This window comes from Kogia breviceps, chromosome 3, assembly GCF_026419965.1.
Source record: "Kogia breviceps isolate mKogBre1 chromosome 3, mKogBre1 haplotype 1, whole genome shotgun sequence".
Lineage (NCBI taxonomy): Eukaryota > Metazoa > Chordata > Mammalia > Artiodactyla > Physeteridae > Kogia > Kogia breviceps.
Window position 1 is genome coordinate 43,064,212 of NC_081312.1, and position 25,477 is coordinate 43,089,688.

The 25,477-nt window shown below is 36.2% G+C and overlaps 1 protein-coding gene across 1 annotated transcript; it reads right to left on the reverse strand.

The window, feature by feature from the left end:
- Window positions 1-829: 829 nt before the first annotated feature.
- PSMA3 (proteasome 20S subunit alpha 3) lies at window positions 830-23,566 on the reverse strand. The gene is made up of 11 exons (XM_059059695.2): window positions 23,393-23,566; window positions 20,749-20,831; window positions 13,823-13,946; window positions 11,065-11,166; window positions 10,913-10,986; window positions 8,815-8,887; window positions 7,419-7,484; window positions 4,400-4,446; window positions 2,504-2,571; window positions 1,333-1,397; window positions 830-964 (listed from the first exon to the last, which is right to left on the reverse strand). Exons 1-11 carry the CDS (start codon window positions 23,411-23,413, stop codon window positions 920-922), a joined length of 768 nt encoding a protein of 255 aa, XP_058915678.1. The 5' UTR covers window positions 23,414-23,566; the 3' UTR covers window positions 830-919.
- Window positions 23,567-25,477: the final 1,911 nt, after the last annotated feature.

Below are 25,477 nucleotides of genomic sequence, written 5' to 3' on the forward strand. Positions count from 1 at the left end.
CATCCAGCTTAAGTTGTTTAGGTGTCTGCCCAAGGCCACTGGTGTCATTCTGAGTTAAATATATGAGTTGTTAAGATGTAGCAGGTAATTTTACATAAAAGCAGCCATGGTAATGAGATACTGGTCTTGAGTTGTTTGTACAGTAGTTAAGTATTCTGGTATAATGATTTGCTGTTTAAACTATACAGATGCTCAAAGTCCGGCAACACCCTGCTGCTAAACTCAGTGACCTCAGGAAAGCATGACAGTTGAATGGAGTGATACTGGAATGAGGCCAATAAAGGTTGTGTGTATACCTGGCACGCTTGGCCTGAGTTCAGACTGTTTCTTCCAGTACTCATTTTTCCACTCATTTTTCCACTCAGTATCAGTTCTGTTTCCACACGTATTCTAATTTATTTTTAAGCATAAAATGTGGGTATTTTTATTTCAACTTTACAGATCAATAAATTCTTTAAGTGACAGGATAGGGACTTTGTGAATCCTTAAATCCACTCCTCAAAGTAAAAAAAATAAAATAAAATTCTAAAGGTTAACAGTGGCTGATGACCAACAATCATCTCACTAAATACAAAACTGGGAAGTGGCATCAATTGCCTACGAAGTTGGTAGGTACTTTTTACACAATAGCCCAGCAGGATATAATCTTTAGGTTATAGATGAGTGAAGAAATGGAGTTTTGAATTAATCTGATTCCAAAGCATCTGTCTGCAGTATTTTAAATAAGGCATTTTACAACAGGCATAAAGCAACATCCTAATGCTGAATAAATATGTGCTCAGCTACCCCCACCAATTTTGTCAAGCAGATATTAACCAAACTTCAGTCATTACAAGGCAAAGATTTAATGAAAGGTGGTCAGTGGGTATGTATTAATCCAAAGGGCTAAATAGTTAAATAGAAGTAAATGAAGTAAATGTTACATGTTATCATCATCTGATTCGTCTTCTTCCTTCAAAGATTCCTGTTAAAGAAAAAAGTGTTTAAAATCAATTTTTAGCATTGCTATAACAGCCTGAACCTAATTAAGCACTTGTCATTAAAATTCTCCGTAAGTGAAAATGAACACTGGTTTAGAATAAGAAATCTTGGTGTAACAATCAATGACTATATTCTTGATAGGATACACATAATATGAAAGCATTAAATGTCCTGAAAAAACTTTGCCATTTTCACATGCACAAAAAAAATTTTTCTGGAACCAGGGCAACTTTTTATCCCCATTGAGGATAACCTAGAAAGTTTCATCCTTTAGTTCAGCTCAACTCTTAAGGGTTATTTAATAGAATTCAACATATCTCCAGCTAGAATCATTTTCATGCTGTGGCTTACCTTGGCATATTTCTCTGCCTCTTCCCTTATATCTTTTGGAACAATTTCATGTCTTCCATTAGTTACTGTAAATTAAGCCATATATTTAAATGAATTTAAAATGACTAATTGTGATTTGCAAATACCATATAATCTAGCCAATCTATAGGTGTAATACCAGATTCTTTGAACTCATCTTTGTGTGTTTTCCCTACATAAGATATTAAATCTGCCCAAATTTAGCTCTTATAATAAAGAATACATTATGCTAAGATTTATCCTGATGCTGTAAGTCCTGAGCATTCATTCACAGCATGGTTAGATTTTAAAGCTGTCCTTGAAGCCCTACAGTTGCCATGCTAGAAAGAAAAAAAGTGATTTCCCAGTAATTCTTTTTTAAAATATGCAATGGATGTTTCAAAAAAAGTAAATAAACTACTCACAACTTTAGTTAATTATTAAGCAGAGCTTTTCCTTCAAAAAGAGAGTACCTCCTAAATTTGTTCTGGCTCTGTTTGTATTAGAAGGGCACCCAGTGGTCAGAACACATTGTGGCCAATATTGCAATTGAATGTGTGCCTATTACATGACCCAGCAATTCCACTCTTAACATATATTTCTAAAATGCTACTACATATGTGTACCACAATAGATGTACAAGATGTCCACAGCTGCATTGTTCATTTTACAGTAAACAAACACTGGAAAGTGCCTAACGGTGTAACAACAGAAGAGGCGATGAATGAAGTGTTATTTTCAGACAACAGAACACTGTACAGCAAGCCAAATGAACAAAAATACTACTGTACGTAACAACACAACTGATTTATACAAATATAATTTTGTGAAAAGAAATGAGGAACAAAAGAATCCATAATGTCTAATTCCATTTATATAAAATTCAACATCAGGCCAAGAACTATGGTGTTAGAATTCAGGATAGTGGTTACCTCTGGGGAGAAGCCTAAGGGATGATCTGGGGGGCTTGGTCTACTTGTTGACCAAAGCAGTATTTACATGAATGTATCCATGTTGTGACAGTTATCGATTCATTTGTTACTTGTGTACTCTTATATGTGTATACATCACTACTAATTTTTTTTTGTTTTTAAGAAAAAATAAGGCACCCAGTAGTAAATTAGGTTTGGTACAGATGACTCTGAGAGCAAATAAATGTAGAAAAATAACTTACTTTCACCAACCCAGCTGAGCTCTAGTTCAAAAGCTTTATCCTTAACTTCATCATGTACTATGTAAATTCTAGAACAGAAAGAGAACATTAACATTCATTTGGTCATCTACATACATAGTTCATGCACCCAGCTCAGCAAATTAGAACAGCCATCCCTAATATAAGTATCTATAAAATGATACACACATTATATATAGTCTGTATTATGAAAATTACACTAGGACTGATAAAAAAAATTAAACACTACAAAGGATTCAATATACCTTACACCTTTACAACCCAAGTTGTTTATTTTGATACATTCTTTTAGAGTCATATCTGAAAGATACCTCCTAAGGAATGTATATTCAAATGGGAAAAGGCCATCATTCCCTGTGTGCCTTTGCAGTATTTTTTTCCATTCATTAACTGATTTTTTTAAAAAAACAAACTAATTCATTGGTTTACAATTAGTGGTCTCTTCATTCTGCACCTTCTTGGCAGGAATATTTTTAAACCCCTTAAGGTATGTCCCTTAACCTGGCCTTCAAACAGTACATGACAAATTGCTGCCAACAAGGAGGCACTGTCACACGACATATTAAAGTAGAAGTAAAAACAAAGTATCAGAGCAAAGCTTATTTTATACTTCCCACCATCTTACACAACAAAGTAACAAAAGTAATTTGGAGAGTATTCCTAAAGCCTTGCTTTGAGAAAGCACCTTAAAATTGCTAGAACTAAGTAAAAGAAGCATAGTGCTCCATTTTATTAAATGATAAAGGGATGGCCTTTCCTACACGGAACAAATTAGAGTCTAGTGTTATATCTAAACATAAAAGGTGCAGCAAGAACTGATTTCCAAAAGACTTCTCAGTGAAGGAAACTGAGTTATGTTAAACTGCTGTGCAATTCAATGAGAATTATTTACTTTTTAACTAGTTCTATTATATGTTAGTTGCCAGTGTCCCCTAGGTTGTTATTAACTGACAGTCATAGAATGGAATGGATTCTGCTTCTTCACAACTGGAAAGGGGGGAAGGGTCTCATGGTAAAGGGGGGTGGGGGGTGGGAAGTGAGGGTAGCAGGAGTGGTGGACGATTAGTACAAAATTATAAAACACTTGTGATTTTAATACTTTGCTATAACCATCAGTATAGAGATTAAGGGTACCATTCAAATAGTATATTTATTATTATATAATAGAGCCCTCCAAGACTTTTTTTTCCTGCATGTGTTATTAGATGTAAAACCTGAGAGACGTGCACAAAATGCTGACTAGACCATGTTCATGTAGTTCTAATGTGGAATAGTTAGAATTCTCTGGAATATTACATTTATTACTTTTAACTCTGAAAAGCTGGCTGCAACACCAGCATTTTATTAGATTTTTTGAAATACCAAATGCCTGCATTCTTTGATGTAAAAAAAATCATGGACTTTGCAGCATGGTCACTGAGCTTTTACTGACTTTGATGTTGCTTACTATTACTGTAATATGAACTACTTCAGGCTTTCTTCAGCTATTTCTAGATGTTTTGAAACACTGCTCTTCTCATCTTGTTACAACTTTAGCTGTAGACCTTAAAGTTGTAAGCTAAGGTTAATATTATTGGGACTTCTGAGATTTAAGAAGTTGGGAGCTATCAAATGAAGTCCCTAGAGGTTCACTATATCCTCCTATTCTTGAATTCTGTTACCTGAACAGGAGTATATTTTGTCAAAAGCTATTTTTCCCCATCCTATTGTCACTTGAAATATGGATATTCTCCTTAATGAGCCTTCTAAGAATGTTGGATTCACCTTCTAAAACTTATGCAACAAGTTATTTACAAACAAAGTGGCCTCTTAGAATTAATGTATAAGGTAAGGTCAAGTGAAATATTTTTGTCAATGCTAAGGAAAATTTCAACTTACATTTTTGCAACTTCTTTAACAACATCACTGCAGGTCATTTCTTTCATCTACAGAAAATAAAATATATATTCATTATGTTATGATTCAAAGAAGAATGCTTTCCACTTGTGTAACTTTTCAGATTCTTTCTACAACTTTTATCAGTAACCCCATGCTCTTGAGATAGAGTCTCAGATATAAAACCAAGGAAAATAACCTGAAATACAAAAAAGACCAGAACCAAAATTTTTTATTCACAGTGTAATGTTTTTTAATGATTATGCCAAAATATATTCTGGACAACCCTTGGGCACCACTAACTTTGTGAAAAATATTAAAGTTTATAAAAATCTAGATTCGTTTATGAATTTACTCACAGGCAGACCCTGACATTTAAAACATTAGCAAAGAAGTGTTTTTTCTTTTCTTCTTTATAGCCAATTCAGGGTAATAAAATGCAAACCACGAATACTTTCTATATTCCAGAGGGGGATGAAGGAGTGAAATAAATTGTCCCTCATGAAACTGTTCAAGACAAAAATGCAAAATGTCAGGGAAAGCTTTGAAGAACCAAGATCTGAGTGGAGTCTTAGAACATAGTTGGATTTGATTTGATTTTGAGGAAGATAAATGAACTGCACAAAGCAAAAGTGAACATTTGGAAATCAGGGTAGAAAAACGGCCCTTAAATGCCCAGCAGAAAAGTCTGCTGTACTATAGGTACTGGAAGTAACCAATGCAAAATTTTTTTTAGGTATGTGTTTCTGAACACAATTGACAAAAAAAAAAAGCAAACTGGTGTTCATATTCTGGATATGTGGAGGAGGATGGAAAATGGTGAAAAATAATGAATAGTCATACAGCAGTCCAGACTTGAGGTGATACAACTACTGTATATCTAGGCTTATTATTTATTTTTGGTATTTTTTTGTACTTAGAAATCTTGATGCCCCAGCTCATACAAATAGTTAAAATATTGGAAAATAACAACTGTTCACTCAACCTAGATGGAGATATTTTGTTGTACAGTATCTTTCCTGATGATTAATTTTTTTCATGTTAAAGTTGGGAGTGAAGAAAAGGAAAATACCAATATTCATACTTTTACCCTTACAAGTTAAGTTCTATATTTAGTATATTAATTGTAACATACAAAGACAAACTTAAACTTGAAAAGATACATCTTAAATGTGAAAAATATTTTTACATATGTTGCTAAAGTTTATTTCATAAAATTATATTCTTGGTAAACAGAACACAGGCAGAAAAACAGACCAGAGTAATGCAGGGGTTGGCAAACTCTTTGTAAAGAGCCAAGTAGTAAATATTTTATTAGACTTATTGAGATATGGTCTTTGGTCCCCGTCACCAACTAAACTCCACTGTTGTACTAGGGCAAAAGCCAGAGACTGAATATGGCTGGGTTTCAATAAAACTTTAAAAAGCACTGCAACTAGAGATCATCATACAAAGTGAAGTTAAGTCAGAGAAAGACAAACAACCATATGACATCACTTATATGTGCAATCTAAAATATGACACAAATGAACTTATCTATGAAACAAAAACAGACTCAGACACAGAGAACAGAGCTGTGGTTGCCAAGTGGGAGGGGACTGGGGGAGGGATGGAGTAGGAGGTTGGGGTTGGCAGATGTAACTATTATATACAGAATGGATAAACAAGGTTCTGCTGTACAGCACAAGGAACTATATTCAGTATCATATAATAAACCATAATAGAAAAGAATATTTTAAAAAGTATGTATTTGTATAACTGAATCACTTTGCTGTACAGCAGAAATTAGCACAACATTGTAAATCAACTATACTTCACTTAAAAAAAAAAAAATGCAGACAGTGGGCCAGTTTGCTAACCTCTGATTTAGAGCATATGTTTTCATCATTAACTGTTCATGTTCCTCAATAGAAGTAATCGTTCTCAATTCTTAGGTACGATTTGTTAGTATTCCTTGCTAGGATTTAACCACAGAGGACAAAAGGATAATTGTACTAAACACTCTATTTTCAAATTTCCACATAATACTAAGGAGAGATGAAAGCAAAAGAGAAGAGAGTAGAAGACAGGAACTTAGCACAAACCAGGGAGTGCATGATGGAAAAGAACACTGGTCTAATAGTTATCAGGTCTGTGAATTGTTCATAAGCAATATTCTATGACTCTAGCCAGTGTGTTTAACCCAGGGCTGGACTTGGACTAAATGATCTCTAAGGTCCTTTTGTCAATTTTATCAATACTAAAATACCAAACATAAATTAGGCTTTTATAGGTCTAGAACTTGGCATTAAATTCTAAGCACTAAAAAAATGTTTTCTAGGACCTAGCCTTAAATAAGCTGAATAAGTTAATTAGTTGAGCAAGGCTCCAGTACAGCATTAATATTTAAATGTATATAAAATTTTTTCTCACTGTAATTTACCAAAATGTTGATGAATCATAACGCCTGTCTTTTAGGGAAGTTTCTGATAAGCAATGAAGAGTTGGTGGGTACTGTTTCAATATTAAGTTGATCCACTTATGGCTAAAAGGAAAGCCAGCAAATTTTTAAGAAACCTTTTTCATACTAATAGATGATGGGTTCCCATGCCCTATTTAGCTAGAAACAAAAAGGAAAGAGAAGCAAAGGAGCACAGACTCTTAATGTGTAAGACTTCCAGAGACAAAAGCTGTTCTCCAGATGGAAGAAATGACACAGTAAAAGAGCAAAGTTCTCAGCGTAAGGGTCACAGGGCTCCATGAATGGGCTTCAAGGATTTTGTGACACTATATGAAGATTTGTTTGTATTTTTTTTTTTTTGGATTAAGCAACCACCAAAATCATAAAGGGATCCATGACCCAACTCTACAGGTAATATGCTACCAGCTTTCCTACTCAGGCCACCTAGCTAGCAGCTTCAGAAAGCTCTACTCAAACAGCAAACCACACTTGGAGTAAAAGGTTTGGTTTGTGGTGATAAAACTTCACCACATAAGGATAATGCTATAGCAGGATTTCAAGCAGTAAATGTGTATGTATTACCTGAAGCTTTTCGATTTCTGTCTTTGCAGCTTGTCTGGCTTTTCCAATGGCACAGCCCCAATAACCCTATTTTAAAAGAACGTACACCAAAAATATATATGTATTATTAAATTAATATACTATCATAAGTCATTAATGACTACTGTTTTTATTTAAAGGTTAATGAAAGGTTGTTAAATGACATTCAAAAGCACATCTGGAGAAATATAGTCAAAAGACATTTTAATGACCACCAAGGGACTCAAAAAAATTACAATATCTAACTGAAATCTAGAATAATCTGTATTATTTTCAAGAAGTATATCCAAAGAAAAACAAATTATGTCATATATATACACTTCATGAACTGGAAGCATTTCTGAGGACAGGAATAGAAAAAATTTTAGCATTCTGACAATGGAAATGAAGTTATTTCTGAGAGAAAGAAATAATTCCTAAGAGTTAAATAAGCCTTTTAAAAATTGATATATACATATGAATTATGTGTGTGTGTGTGTGTGTGTGTGTGTGTGTATGTATATACACTTTTTTTTTTTTTGCCACATCAGCACAACTTGGGGGATTTTAGTTTCCCAACCAGGGATTGAACCTGGGGCCTCAGCAGTGAGAGCACAAAATCCTAACCACTGGACAGCCAGGGAATCCCCTAATTTATACTGTAAAGGTTTTTTTTACTTGTGTAACCAGTGTATAATGACAAAACAAAGAGCGTTCATTTTTTAAAAATGAGTATAATAAAAACCATAAAAATCTCAGAAGACACTTAAGAAAAGGTAATTAGAGAAAGGTCCAAGAAATCCCACTTGAAATCCTTTTTAAAAAGGGAATTGGGGGATTCCCTGGTGGTGCAGTGGTTAGGACACAGGCTTTCACTGCCATGGATCCCTGGGTGGGAAACTAAGATCCCACAAGCCGCGTGGCACAGCCAAAAGAAACCAACGAAAACTAAACTTTAAAAGGGACGGCATTACATTCACTTTTACATTCATTTTTAAGATACTGCTGATATTTGTAGTAATAAAGGAAACAGCACATATTCAAAATTTTATGTTCACTATGCAGTTTCTATAATAGCATATTTAAAGCCACAAATCTAGGACTTCCCTGATGGTCCAGTGGTTAAGACTCCACACTCCCAATGCAGGGGCGATCCCTGCTGGGTGAACTAAGATCCTGCATGTGGCATGGCCCGGCCAGAAAACAAAAAAAAAAAGCCACAGATCTTTCCTCTGCCTCATATCCATAGGCTATTGTCATTAATGTTAAAACAAGAAAAAATGTTACCTTCCTTGAATAAATATTAACGAAACCTCATATAATCCAAATACATGATTTAAGTGCTAATGAGAGACCATTAAACTAGAAATAGAATTTCAGATGATTCAAAACTACTCACATATGAAACACCCGATGGGTCAATCATGTAGAGTTGTGCACCATCATTCACACTGTAAGACCCTAACATGAAACTACATAAAAGTAAATTAGTAATTTTAAACCATGGTTCTTAATACCAGAAAAGTATTAAAGAGTACAGTGATAGGGCTTCTCTGGGTGGCACAGTGGTTAAGAATCCGCCTGCCAATGCAGGGGACCCAGGTTCGAGCCCTGGTCCGGGAAGATCCCACATACCGCGGAGCAACTAAGCCCATGCGCCACAACTACTGAGCCTGCTCTCTAGAGCCCGCAAGCCACAACTACTTAAGCCCACGCGCCTAGAGCCCATGCTCTGCAACAAGAGAAGCCACCGCAGTAAGCCCGCGCACCGCAACGCAGAGCAGCCCCTGCTCGCCGCAACAACAGAAAGCCCACACGCAGCAACAAAGACCCAATGCAGCCAAAAATAAATAAATAAATTTATAAAAAATAAATAAAATTTTAAAAGTACTGTGATAAAAATGCAATTGTAATTTCTAAGACAAACATTTACTAATACCCATATAACTGATAGTAAGCACTTTGATGATGTAGTTTGGAATAAAAACTAGTATATACTTGAAAACTGTTCAAAATTCACGTGCCTTTGTTTAGTATTAAACTTTCTGATGAAACTTTCCTGAGAGGATAGCAGTGGAGAGAAAGGAGTACTGATAGATGGACAAGTAATAAGGGGGCCCAACAGCTAAAGGAATAAACATGAAAAAGCCAAGGGGACAAAATTCCTGATGTGAATACACTGAAACTACCTAAAACTCTTGTTCCACCCTTCATTCTTTTCTGGCTATTCCCCGGTATTCCTCCATTTATTTTCCTTCAATAAAAGTTGCAGGAAAATTGGTTCAATGCATTTTTTTTATGCTCAACAAATTAAAATTAGGATATTAAAAAATCATATGAATTACTGATTTTTGAAATTACAAATAGAAAAGAAACCAGCCTTATCATTTCATGTGCAGAATACTGTAACAGCCACATCCCATTTAACATCTGACCTATTGCTTAAAGTATATCAGATGGAAACTAATGAGAAAACTGAAGTGTCAGTATAATTGGCTACTAAATAGTAACAACATGGAATATATTTAAAATCAGTTTGCCATTTCCTGAAAATGTCTGGGTTTAGTTCCAGAGAATTTTTTCCCCAGTTTTATTGGGAAATAATTGACATACATAGCTATATAAAGGTAAGGTGCACAGCATGATGGTCTGATTTACATACACTGTGAAATGATTAGCACAATAGGTTTAGTTAACATGCATCATCTCATATAGATACAATTAAAAGAAAAAAAAAACTTCCTCCTTTTGTTGAGAACTCTAAGGGATCTACTATATTAAAATTTTTCCTTTTTATCACACATCAGTGTTAACTATAGTCATCATGTTGTACATTATATCCCTAGTACTTACTTATCTTAAACTTTAAAAGTTTATATACCTTTTGGGACTTACCTGGTGGGGCAGTGGTTGGGAATCCGCCTGCCAATGCAGGGGACATGGGTTTGAGCACTGGTCCTGGAAGATCCCACATGCCACGGAGCAGCAACTAAGCCCATGCACCACAACTACTGAGCCTGCGCTCTAGAGCCTGCGAGCCACAACTACTGAGCCCATGCACCGCAACTACTGAAGCCCACATGCCTAGAGCCCGTGCTCCACAACAAAGACAAGCGACCGCAATGAGAAGCCCATGCACTGCAACAAAGAGTAGCCCCCTCTCGCTGCAACTAGAGAAAGCCTGTGCACAGCAACGAAGACCTAACAGCCAAAAATAAATTTTTTAAAAAAGTTTATATACCTTTTGACCACCTTCCTCCAGAGAATTTATAATTAGATTAAAATATTACTATGAGTTCTGTGTTTTATCCTGTCCAAATATGCATAGTCTTTCATTTTTCAAAGTTTTTATTTTTATGTACATCATTTTATTTAATCACTGCCCTAATACTTCTTGACGATACTTCATTTTTTAAGGGTATAAAAGGCTAATTAGATTCTGAGAAAACAAATACCTACAGTACAGATAACACTGAATATCTCAGTAAATTTCATACCTGCAGCCAAAAGGTCTAACAGCACTGTAGAGTGTATAGGCATGTACATACATGGCCACTCTGTCTGCAAGATGCTGTGGGGAAAAACAGAAGAGCTTATTAATACTCTTCTCTTTCTGTTCCAAAGGCTCTTCAACATGTCATCAGCTTACTTTTAGTGGAATGTTATATCCAAAGTTAGATCTAAAGTTGGAAGCCTCTTCTCGCGCAATGTCTGCTAAAGAACGAGCATCTGCCAACAAACCTGCTACTGCCTGAAAGAAAAAAAAGTTCCAATTCAGTACATAACATTCCTATCACAAACCAAGGAAAGTATGTAATTATTACAGGCTTATTTGATATTTTTAACAAGTATCACCATTAGAATAAATGTGTTTGGCTTAAAGGTCTTTCTTTACAAGGCATTCTGGCATTTTGATGCTTGACTACAGGATTACAATTTGGAAGTTTCCCAAGTGTGACTACATTGTTTTGTCCATTGATCACATTCAGAAAAACCTCCATGTCTCCCCATTCGCCACTTCATTATAAAGAACAAAACAACAACAAAGAAGAATATAACCATTCGTTTTGGTTAGAACTGATCTTTTATTTAAAGCCATTCTGTGTTCAAAAAGTTATTATAAGTTTTCATCTAAAAGGCACAACCTCAAATTCCTTTTTCAGCTTACTAATAAATTGTAATGCCAAACCAAAACATGACAAACCACAAATCTGGTGGCTTAGAACTGCAATTACCAAACCACATGCTGAGATATCCCAGGGCACTATAGTGAACTCAGAGTTGTGGGGCATTTTAAGTTTGGGGGAAACATATATTGAAGTAGTTAACGGTTTCAACATTAGATCATTCTGCATTCCTTTTACTGCCATCCGCTCCTTGAAAAGCTGGGTTGCTGTGGTATAAAATAAGTACTGTGCAAAAAACAATGCGGAACAGGAAACGGGGTGGAGGTGGGGGGTGGCATCTAATCCAATTCCAAAGTTTAACAAGTTGTGCAGTACACATTAGTTAACTGTGATTGTTTAAAAATAAAAATATTTTTATTTTGCTGTACGTGGTGAGTTTGTTTTTGTTTTGTTTTTACAGCTACTAAGTTTTTAGGACACGACCACTTAGTTGTTTAGACCTACATATATAATAAACAGAACCACTGGGTATTTATTTTGGTCTAGAGAAGCCATGAAAACAGGAAAAACTAATGGGTACTGGGAACCAGTGGCACAGAAGATTTGCAGAATTTAAAAATAAGTACTATCAAAATTTTAATAGCCTTTTTTTCTACTGCTACCTAGTAGTAGTAATAATGATGAAAATCCTTAACATATTATTGATCATTCATTACATGCTAATAAGCATTTTACATAATTATACATGAAGGTAGGTACTATTACCACCATAGTTTTGCAGGTTAGAAAACTGTTGTTTAAAATAACTTCCACAAGGATACCCAGGTAGTAATTTTCACCATTTAAATAATCTTCCATTGCTTTGGATAAAACCCACTGTGAAGTCTAAAAATTTATCAAATCACTTGGAGACAGAACATTAATCCTTCATTTTCTCCAACCTGTTCAATGTCTAATGTTTTGCCAATTTCCAGCTATAAGGAATGCCATCAATTTCCTGGCTTTAAATAACAAATGGGACAAATGTGAAAATTCTAGGATGATAAAATTCTTTCCATCACTAAAGTGCTTATAAGCATATATGATTATTTTCCAAAATATACCTATCTAAAGATTTTTTAAGTGAAAGAAAGCAGGATTCACTACCTCATACCAGCTACGTTACAATATGGCAAGTTTCAAGAAAACACACCAGCTTCACTGGCAATAATAAATTTGTTCAGGAGAGAAAACAAGTTCAGAAAAAAATATCTGAAGAAGCAAAAAAACCCAAAAATGTATCTGTAGCTTTATAGTTTACTGGCTATATTTTGCTAGTCCTTTTTGTGTTTGTAACACATCTCATTTAGAAATAACAAAGCTACTGGTATTTCAGCAGAATGAGTGGATCCTATAGGATCTCACCCTGAAGAATGGACTCTAGAGTAACAGACCATGCAGACCCAAGTATGAATCCCAGCGTATTTCTTTACCACCTGTGAGTCTTTTTCTCATCTGTAAAAATGGGATTAATATTACTTGCACTGGGTTGTCAGGATTAAATGAGATAATTTATGTAAAGAACTAGCATAGTACCTAGCACACAGGTGTTCTTTTCTTCCTTGACTTTTCAGTAAGCAAAGTTAAAAATCATTTCTTTTCTTTTTTTTGGGATTGTTGCTCTTACTGAAGAAAGTCGGACATCTATATAGGATGACTTCAGTATATACCAGTAATGTATCTATGTCATGGCCTGCAACTGTGCAAAGCAGTCACTCGAGTTACCAGCTGCATGAAATAAATACAGTGATGCTTATGAAGCTACTAGAAAGCATGTGTTCACTTTTCCCTTCATCAGACATCCTTTCCTGATGCTCCACCTTACTATAATAGAAGGTCTTCTCTTTCTGATAACATCTTCAGTGTAACAGTGATCCCCAGAAAGGATACAAAAAGCCAAAGATTCACTGCCTCTCAAGCATGTAACTTCATTGATCTATGCTGCCAAAATTTCTTTTTTACCCATACTTCTCCCCCCTCCCCTCCTTTTCTTAAGGCAACTTTGTTTTTCATATCTATCTCCAATCAGGTATACAATAAGAATGCTACCTTCCTTTTAGACAGTGAGCTGTTCACAAACCAGTAACTTTCTGATTACTTCTATAGCTGCTCTCTGCTGTTTCTGCCTCAATGCTAAAGTATTAAATGGGTTCTTAACAATCACATTTTCATATATTCCAATTAGTTACTTCACAAGAAACTGGACAAGGCAAAAAGGAACATTTTAAAATGTAACCTTACCATTCCAACATGCCGATCAACATTAAAAAGTCGTTTGTTAGAACCTTCTTCATAAAGTTTAGAAAGGACTAATTTTTCTACCCCAAAGACAACGCCATCTTTACATCTGATTCCAATAGCTGTACTGAAACAAGTAGAAGAAAATCAATTTTTTAAACTGAAAATAAAAGAAACTTTGTAAACCCAAGTTTAAAAAAAACCCACAAAAACAGGAAAATTTGTTTCTTAAAGCATATCAAGTCTTTAAAATAAATACATCTGAAAACTAGAAAGGGCAAACAGTCTAAAATGTGATGAATTAGATCCATATAAATAATCATGTGACCAAAAAAAAATCTCATATCATGACATGAAAAGATATTATTACATAAGTGAAAAAAGATGCCAACAAAATAGGTACCAAATGGCACAGTGTCTAGCAATATATTAGCCATTTTATAACAAATGCCAACTAAAGTCATGTGCATTAAAAATGTATGTAAGGACTTCCCTGGTGGCCCAGTGGCTAAGAATCCACCTGCCAATGCAGGGGACACGGGTTGTAGCCCTGGGCGGGGAAGATCCTACATGCCGCAGAGCAACTAAGCCCGTGCGCCACAACTACTGAGCCTGTGCTCTAGAGCTTGCAAGCCACAACTACTGAGCCCGCATGCCACAATTACTGAAGCCCATGCGCCTAGAGCCCATGCTCCACAACAAAGAGAAGCCATGGCAATGAGAAGCCCGCACACCACAACAAAGAGTAGCCCCCGCTGACCACACTAGAGGAAGCCTGTATGCAGCAATGAAAACCCAACGCAGACAAAAAAATAAATTTATTATTTTAAAAAAAGGGTACATAATATGCACACAAAAGACGGGCTACATATAAACTAAAGTTACCAGTGACTAATCTCGGTGGAAAGATTATAATTCTTTTTCTTTCTTTTGCTTTTTCTGCAATAACCATGTGTTGCTTACAATAAGTGTAAAAGAATAAACATTTTGTACAACTGTTTAAAACAAAGTAGATCAAAAAATAATCTGAAGTAAAATGTGGAGAAATTATACATTGCCATTTCAAGATGAAAATACATGAATTACTTTAATCTTCTAATTCTTTTAACGAAGAGAAACAACCAGAAAAATGAGCTGAGCCACATGCACAAATATGTAAAGAACTTCAGACACTCCTTCCCCCACACTTCAGGTACCTTTTCAAGTTTAAACTCCTTGGCCCAGCTTTCAGCACTCCCCAAGAATCTGCAAAGCCCATCTAGGGAATTCAGTTTCCTGTTATAGGGGTCTTGTGCTCTACCAAATTCAACCTCACTATCACCCCCTCAAACACCTTAATGTTCATTTTTGCTTTTCTGTCTTTATTGCGGTTATCCTAGGTACTAGAATACACTTCCTCCTCACCACTGCTCATTTAAATAAATTTCCACAAACTTTTGCAAAGTCACTTGAATAGCCTCAGGTAGCCATTCCCAATTACTCCAACTCATCATCTTCCTCACCTTTCAGAATCTAAAACATTCTTTTTTCTAAACTAAAAGTTCTAAAAGTGTGGTTTGTGAGGTCAAAATTATTTTCATAAAAATACAAAGACAGGACCTTCCTCGCAGTCCAGTGGTTAAGATTCCACGCTTCCACTGCAGGGGGCACAGGTTCGATCCCTAATTGGGGAAGTATAAGATCCCACATGCCATGGCCAAAAAATTTTTTTAAAAAAACAAAAAAAACCCAAAGACATTATTTGCCTTTTTCCACTGTGTGGATGTTTGCACCAATGGTATAGAAGCACTGGTGGGTAAAACCGCTGGCACTTCAACACAAGTAAGGCAGTAACAGCAAATGGTAGCAGTAAACTACTAATCATTGTATTCTTCATTGCTGCGCTCTCACAGTTTTAAAAAAAAGCCATTTTTAGTTAAGAATGTCCTTGATAAAGCAGTAATTAATTTTATTGGGTATCAGTCCTTGAGTACCTGGTCTTTTGATTATCCTAAAGAAATGCAAGGTAGTCAAAGTATTTCTGCTGTACATCAAAATACAATGGTTGCCTAAAGGAAAAAGCACTGATAAAACTGTTTTGAGTTGTGAATTTTTTCATGGAACATCTGTTTTTATCATCAAAGAATAATAACTATGGTTATTTCCACTTAGGTATGTGGCAGACTTTTTTTCTAAAATGAACAAAGTGAGCCTGTTGCTTCAAGGTAAACAAATGACAAAATTTTCTTGCCAGTGATAAAATTTGAGTTTTCAAGCATAAATTGGAATTTTAGAAAACATATTCACCACTGTGAGCCTGTCTGCTTCCCAAAACTTTAATAAACAGATTGGTGGTGATATTAAAAGTGTGATGTTTCTGATAGTTTATAATGAAATATGTCTAATTTGGAAGCTCTGTTATAACACAGTGAACCAATATTTTCCAGATGACCAACTCACAATGTTGATGGGTAAAACAGCCCAACAGATTTTAATGTAAAAGTAGAAAAAGTTCATTGTTATGTTTTCAGACTCCACACTGCAACTAATCTTTAAGAAACTAACATTTGTCCAGTTTTGGTATAGTATCAAAAAACAACTTGCATAAGGCTATTAAAATACTCCTCACTTTACCAACTACTATCCAAATGAAGCCTGATTTGTTTCACAAGCTCCAACAAAAGTAACAACATATTGAAGCAGAAGGAGATATGAGACTCTCTTTTATTAAGATTCAATTAATTATTGAGATTTACAAAAATGTAAAACAATGCCACTCTTCTCACTACATTTTTTTCTGTTTTGGAAAAGTAATTTGCATTAAAAATGTTATTAATGTTACTCAAATATTTTAATGTTAATTTAAATTATTTGTTAACATGCAATTGTGTTTATTACTGTTACATGAATTGATAAGTATTTTTAATTTTTCAGTTTTAATTTCTAATATGGTAAATATTGATGAAAACCAATAACCTGCATAAATAAATGCTCTTCGGGATGATGTTAAATATTGATAGAGCCTACAGCCTACATAATTAAATGTTCTTCAAGGTCCTCAGTGATTATTTTTCCCAAGTATAAAGGGGTCCTAAGGCCAAAATTGTGTGTACATTTTTGTTCCAAACAATCTAGCCTTTCAGTTATGTTGCACAATCTTCCTTTTTCATATCCTGTCTCCTCAATGAGGCTAAAGGGAAAGATTATAATTTTACCCCTTTTTTCCTTTTTCATATTACCTTCTAGGAGCATACTTTTATAAAATAGTTTTGATCATGATATATATATATATATTTTAATAAAATGTTTATAAGTATTCACTTATATGTCAATTATTTGTTTTGGTAGTTCCTATGCTTAACGAAACAGGTACTCAAAAGTATTTTCCTTCTAAATTACGAAGATTGAATTTCTATCTCCAGGACTTCCTGGCAGTCCAGTGGTTAAGACTCCATGCTTCCATTGTAGGGGGCACGGGTTTGATCCTTGGTTGGAGAACTAAGATCTGACATGCTGTACAGGCACAGCCAAAAAATAATAATAATAAAATAAATAAATAATTTTTAAAAAGAATTTATCTCTCTTTAATGCAGGAATATAATCATATCAAATTATTTGGTTAAATGTTTTCTATCAGTTTATATGCCAGACTCGTAAGAAAATTCATATGTAATTTTTCTATTTTCTACTTTCTGTGCCCACAAAACAAACATTTTCAAATTTCATTCTTATGGTAAGGTATGTGACTATGTGACGTAGTTAGGTTAGATGTCCACATCCCAATTTTACAGACAGAAAAGTAACATTCAGAGGACTGAACAATGGAAACCTATGTAATACTACCATTAGGCAGCAGCTAGGAGAAAAATTCACATCTTCTGATCCTCATCCAGTACTCCATCATACCAAGTTACACAGATCCCTTTATTTTTTTAAATTAATTAATTTATTTATTTATGGCTGTGTTGGGTTTTCCTTTCTGTGCGAGGGCTTTCCCTAGTTGTGGCAAGCGGGGGTCACTCTTCATCACCGTGCGTGAGCCTCTCACTATCGCAGCCTCTCTTGCTGCGGAGCACAGGCTCCAGACGCGCAGGCTCAGTAATTGTGGCTCATGGGCCCAGTTGCTCTGGGGCATGTGGGATCTTCCCAGAGCAGGGCTCAAACCCGTGTCCCCTGCATTGGCAGGCAGATTCTCAACCACTGCGCCACCAGGGAAGCCCACAGATTCCCTTTAAAAGAGGAACTTTCCTAGTAACTTTACTTTTGCAGAAAAAAATACATTCATTTTTAATGTTTCCATTTTTAAAAATTATATTTCTTCAAGTTTGCTTAAATGTAACTGTTTTAAACCATATTTAGAAATACTTTATAGAAAACAAATTGCTAAGATACACAGATCCTCATAGCCTAGTCTCAATTTGCTGGGTTACAGATGACTTCAAAATGTATCTCCAGTTTTTCTCTTAGTCAAGACATCTCCCACCAGTTTTTTACACCAATGAAAATGCAAGAATGCAAAGTAGGAAGAGAAAAACAATGACTTCCTCAAGTCTTTCTCCATCTCCTTGGCCTATAAGCCTATCTTCTACCAAGAGGAAATAAAAATGTGTCAACTTCTTTCTTTTTTTTTTTTTTAGGTCTTTAATCCATTTTGAGTTTGTGTCTGGTGTGAAAAAATGCTTTAATTTCACTCTTTTACATGTAGCTGTCCAGTTTTCCCAGTACACTTATTTGCTTTCATTTTTTAAAAAATTTTTAATTTTTTTGTCAACATTTTTCTTGAATTTGACTCTCTTCTGAACTCTTTCAGGCCTTGTACACAACAACAAATACAGTGCAGCCTGAAATTCTTAACAGCCTTACTTCTATTATATTGTCAGATACTGACAGTTTGTAAGTAACAATATAATAATACAGTTAAACACAGAATCTACTAGCTTCATTAACAAATCCTGTAAGAAGACTAAAAATATATTTTTGCTCAAAAACTTTAAAATACTATTTCATAAATCATTAGAAATCCAGATACCTTCTTTCTACCACCCAGAAAATGGAACAAAAAATGAACATTTATTTATTCAGTAACTACTGAGGGCTACGTGCTAGCACATGCAAAGACCAGTTAAAGTCTCCACCCTCATGAAACTTCCATAATCAAATATCGAAGATACTAGTAGAAAGTGAAAAAACTACATCTACACGTGAACTTTTCTAAAATTCTGGAAACATTTCCCTACTACACAGGTTTTCATTATAATGAAAACACCAAGCTCAAACACCAACACCATTTGTTCAGTACGCCTAAAAAATTTTTTTGAGAGATCTGAAGATGTCATGAACAAAATTTTTTAAGTCCTTTATTTCATCCCAAAGCTGCTTTAGATTCAAAAATACAATTATTATTTATATATATACATATAACTGAATCACTGAGCTGTACACTTGAAACTAACACAACATTGTAAATTAACTACACCTCAATAAAAAAAAATTGAAGGGGCTTCCCTGGTGGCTCAGTGGTTAAGAATCTGCCTGCCAGTGCAGGGGACAAGGGTTCGAGCCCTGGTGCGGGAAGATCCCACATGCCACAGAGCAATAAGCAACTCAGCCCATGCACCACAACTACTGAGCCTGCGCTCTAGAGCCCATGAGCAACAGCTAATGAAGCCCCCGTGCCACAACTACTGAAGCCTGCATGCCTAGAGTCTGTGCTCCACAACAAGAGAAGCCACCGCAATAAGAAGCCCAGGCACCGCAATGAAGAGTTGCTCCCACTCGCCCCAACTAGAGAAAGCCTGTGCGCAGCAACGAAGACCCAATGCAGCCATAAATAAATAAATAAACAAATTCTATTTTAAAAAATTATAAATGAACCAGTTTGTGCAGACTATGTCCAATTAGAAATTTTTTTTTTTTTAAATGATCATATATGAGACACAGATGTAGAGAACAAACATAAGGACACCAAGGGGGGAAGCGGCAGGGGGTGGTGGTGGTGGGATGAACTGGGAGATTGGGATTGACATGTATATACTGATGTGTATAAAATGGATGATTACTAAGAACCTGCTGTATAAAAAAAAAAATAAATTTAAAAAAAAAAATGATTGGGCTTCCCTGGTGGCGCAGTGGTTGAGAGTCCACCTGCCGATGCAGGGGACATGGGTTCGTGCCCCGGTCCGGGAAGATCCCACATGCCGCAGAGCAACTGGGCCCGTGAGCCATGGCTGCTGAGCCTGCGTGTCCGGAGCCTGTGCTCTGCAATGGGAGAGGCCACAACAGTAAAAGGCCCGCGAACAGCAAAAAAAAAAAAAATAAATAACTGATTGCAAAAATTCTTCAATGTAAGACTCAGAGAATTTGTCAATAAGCCAGTAATTCAACTAAGATGTTACAGTGGTGGCAAGGAATCATTTTAGTGAATTACTCTAAACAAAAAAAGACAGACTGAAGGAAGTAAGTCCAACAGGAAAATATCTTAGTGATCCTACACCTTTTGGAGTATGGCAGCAGAAGAGAAAAATAAAAAACATCCCTGCTGAGATGATCATGTGACCAACTGCACAGGACATTTAAAACACAAGGAAATAAAAGATCACACAATAAAGACAATCCTAATGGCCAAGGAAAACAATGATATATATCAGGAATTTGAAAAAGGAGAAAAAAGGTCTAGCAAAGATGTTGATGAATTTGGTTTTATACACTTCATTTGAGACTTGGCAGAATGTCTAAGTGGATAATTCTGGAGTCAACTGGAAATATAGGCACACGGAAAGATCTGGCCTAAAGAGAGATCTGGAAATGACTAATAAATTGAGATTATTTTAGGGCATATATTATTTTGTGCCAAAGTTACATAACAAACCCTCATTACAAAAAATATAGAAAATAAGACATTTAATACCTGGTTAAAACATGCTAATTTCAAGTAAAACAATGTTCCTTACCTACTATTTTCCACAGCCTTCATAGCATACTCAACTTGAAAAACTCTTCCATCAGGAGAGAATGTAGAGGCTGACAGGTCATACTAGGAGGAAAAGGCAATAATAAGCTTATAATGATGTATCTTTGGCAGTAATAACCTTACACTTTTTTTTTTCCTAAATGGCTTACACATCAGAAATGTGTGTTAAATCTCAACAAAGATGTTGCTTTAAAGAGAAAGGGGAAGCATGTCAGAGCAGCAACAGAAGCTAAGACAAAATTATACACTTCAGATTTCTGCTAGAAAAGCAATGGATACAAGTCCTGCATCAAGTCAGAACTTTTCCCACACAGAACATGGCTCATTTCTGAAAAAAACTCCTATGGTAGAAACAGCATTGGAGCATTTTAATTCATAGCTGTGGCACTAAGAAACTGAGGGACCTTGGACACATCATTTAGCATTAAGACATTTAATAAGCATCTATTATATGTTAGTCACTATAAGGAAATACAAAGACTACTCATTCTAGAAGTCCTTCATCTTCAAAAATCAGACCACGAACAAATCTAGGAGCTGAAGATACAGCAGTAAATCAGAAAAGCTACTATGATGAAAATAAGACAGGGCGAAATGATAGTCTCAGGGACTACCATAGACTACCTGATCAAGTAAAGCATTGCTGGGGCAATTATATTTAATTATTTAGGCTAAGCTAGAATTAATAACAAGTAATTAGTCATTTACGATATGGAGCAGGAGTGTCCTGGTATTTGGCATAAAAGACCTTAGGGTAGAAATAAGCTGAGCACAATAAGAAAAAGAAATAAGGCCACTCTGTCTTGAGCACCATAAGTGGTAAACAGAAGAGTAAACTATATCAGAGGCATATAAGGGGCAAACTATGTTAAGTCTTTTAGGCTGGAGTAGGAAGTTTACATTTCTATTCTAAATCCAACAGAAAGTCACTGGAGTTTGGGGGGGGTAAGGGAGGAGAGGTTATGTCTAATTTTTTAAAAACATTGTTCATCTGGAAAATTAATTATAGAGGGAACAAGAGTGGAAGCAGAGATTAAGTATTCCAAAGGCAGTGTCTTAGACTAGAGAAAAAGAGATGGAAGGTGTTACCGTTGGAGGATACAATCAAAAAAAACCTTGCTCATGGACTGGCTCTAGGAGTAGAGTAAAAAAGACATTAAAAGTGCATCATAGATTCTTTTTCATTTGCGCAACGAGAACTGGCCCATTCAACTAAAATGGAAATTGTAGGAGATGCAAAATGGCAAGGTTAAAAGAAAACCCAGAGATCTACTTTGGACATGTCATTTGAAATGGCTATTAATCAAGTGGAGAGAAATGTCAAGAAGATAGGTCTTCATATCCGGAGTTCTTGGGACAAGTAAAGACAGGAGGTAAGTCTTCAACAGTGGTGCTTCCTGGTCTGTTTGTTGATTTGTTAAATGAAGATCCTTAACTCTACCACTGTAATACCGAAATATCTCACCTGGTTGTATTATCAAATATTTTTAAAGGGTTTGTAGAACCCTTTAAAACACTATTAATCTAGGGTAATATTAATGTAGTTGCAAAGTCAACTTGCTACAGCAGGCATTACTGAGCATTAACTAATCCAAAAACGGTATGACAATCTTAGCAACTCATAACCGAATGGATTAAACCATTCCAAGTATAAGTTCCGTATTATCAAACTCGGAAAAGCAGTATTTGGGCCTAATGGTGAGTATAAGTCTTGTGCACAGTACGAGTATAAAATGAACTGAGAAACCCATTATTCAATGCCTCTAGTGGAAACCACCAATAAATATTTCTAAACAAAAACTGTACTTTCTACATGGAGAAATACATAAAAGGAGTAAGCAGAAGATTGCATATATGCAGTACGTGTGACAAAGGAAAGTAGTAGGACGAAAAAGTTAACAAATTCAACTCCAAAATCCTGAACTGTCTCTTCAAAATCAGAAGCGGTTAAGTCTGTAGCTAACCATTTAAACGCTTAACGGTATTGACACCTCATAGTGCTGTTAAATAATTTGTACAGGAAAAGCTGAGATAACGGAAAAATGTAAAGGATTCTTCCGATTCCGCTTTTTAGACTATTGTTCTTATCAGTTCTGAGAAGGCTCCAGGGACTCATACAGAGCGGTCCATCACTACACTCGAAGGAAAGACAGAGAATCCCCGTGAGGCAGCAGCACCCCAGGAACTGCAAAGGGGCTCCTTGGAAAGCGGCGTCTCAGACCTTAGACTCTCAAGCCGCCTTGCCTCAGTGGTCCTCAAGAGGCTAACTGTCGCCCAAACCCTTCACTCACACACACAATTTCAGGCCCCACGAGTTTCCACTTTCGGTTTCCCTAAACGACTAAAGAAAGTGACTCAGCAACCCAAAGCGCTCCAAATCTAACTGCTGCGCGGCAAGCCCGCCACACCTGAGCTGAGAAGCTTCAAGCCACGGTCACTGCAGACGCGGGCCTAGCAATCAGCGTCGGAAAGACCGCCGGTCCACTGCGCAACTGAAAGCGGCCCACCTGCCTCCAGGAAGTACCAGCGCACCCCGAGTAGGCGCACCCCTCGCGGTCCGTCCGCGTTCCCTTCCCACTCTAATCCTTATGCTAGACTATCGCGCCGAGAGACAACGAACTCACCCCGGTGCCGATTGAGCTCATCGTGCTAAATACCACTGAAACGCCTAGGTCTTCAGAGTCTAAGCGATTCCCCCTACACTGCAGCACGCAAATTAGTAACAGGGCCTCTCATTGGCTGTTCTTTCCACCAATAGCCTTCTCTGTGGCTCGTTCCTGGGGCCTTAGCCCAGGAACAGAGGATTGTGGGAAAAGGAAGGGGGAAGTGCGTGGGGGGCAACGCGCATGTGCAGAAGCAATAGAAGTGGCGTTAGGTAGCATCCTGCTGCGTCTTACAGTCAGGTTTCGGTCTTGAGTGTCGTTGAGAAACTTTAAGTTTTCGGGTGGCTTGAGGAGCTGCACCATTCCTTTTCCTAGGAATTATTATTTATCTTTTATCCCTCTCTTTCGCTGCCTAACTCTTTCTTAGAGCAAAGCAGAGAGATGTTGTTATACTCTTACAAAGACCAGAGAAAACGGTAGGGGAGAGGGTTTCCCTCCACCCTTGGCGGCCTGGTTCTAAACCACTATATTAATGGCATCCCCTTCATCCACCTATTCTAACAAAAAAGAAGGAACTTGCGCTGTAAGGGTATCACCTTTAAGCTCAGGTCGGAGTTTTACAGAAGCATTAGTACTCTTTTTGAGTGTGACTCTATTTAGTAGAATTAAGTTTAAGACTGATTAACTATTATTTGTTGAGCTCTATATGTCCTAAGTACTCAGTTAAATACTGCTGGCTGATAAAACGGTGAAGGAGACATTTACATTCAGTGGGAAGAAATAGGCAACAAAGAGTAAATAGGCAAATAGTTGCATCTTGTGGTTAAAAAAAAGAGACAATGGAAGTTTTAACTTTAGACCTGTTATTGATACTTAAGGAATGACTTTCTATGGGTGATATTTAAACTGAAACTTGGGATTGTTATCGGAATATAAATTTGGCTTGTTAAGGGAACCGTCAGATCAGTGTGGCCTGTCATAGAGATTAAGTGGGGGAGAGTGACAGGAAGTGAAATCAGAGAGGTGGAAGTAGGATCAGACCTTGCAGTGGTTTGGATTTTAATCTGATTTTAAATGGAAAGCCATCAGCGTTTTGGTTTTTTTTTAACTGATAAATACTTCAGTGTGTATATCCCCCAAATCAAGAACATCCTTTTACATATCCACAGTCAAACTATGAAAATCAGAAAATTAACAATACTTTTTTCTGATCTGCAGACTTCATATAGATTTTGCCAAATCTCTCAGTAATGCCCTTCATAGCAAAAGAAAATCCAAGATCACACATTGCATTCAGTTGTCATGTCTCTAGTTTCCTTTAATCTGGAAAACTGTTTCTTAATATTTCTTTAGGTTTCATGGCATTAACACTTTTGAAGGATACAAAACGTTTACTTTGTAGAATATTCTGCAGTTTAGGTTTGTGTGACTTTTTTCATAATTAGATTCGGGTGATGCATTTTTTTTGTCAGGAACGCCACAAAAGTAACCTTGTATTCATACTAGAATCTTATATTAGGAAGCACATCATGTCAGTTTGTTCCACTACAGATGATGTTAACTTTGATCAGTTACTTAAGATTTCTCCACTATAGTTTCAATTTTGCCCTTTGTAATTAATAAATATATTGTGAGGAAACACCTTGAAGCTATGTAAATATCCTGCAACTCCTTCACCTTTCACCCCCTAATTATAGTATCCCATGATTCATATTTGAATCAATTATTATGATGATGGTTGCCAAATGGTGATTTTCTAATTCCGTCATTCCTTCCACAGTTAATGATTGGCTTTCTACCATGAGGTCATCACAGTTTTTTAAGCAGAATGATATGATCTAATTTATTTATTAAATGATCTCTCTTCTGTGTGAAGAATGATGAATACAGGGAAGAACAGAAGCACAGAGACTAGTTGGAAAGCTATTGCAGTCCGGTGGGCAAGCAGTAATGGGAAATGAGCAGAGTGGCGGCAGTGGAGGTGGAAAAACGTGGACGGATTTTAGAAGTGTAGGGCTTACTGAAAAATTAGATGTAGAAAGTGAGAGAGAAAGAGGAAATTCCACTGCTTCTTTCTGCTAATGAAGCATTATAATTAAAGGTTAG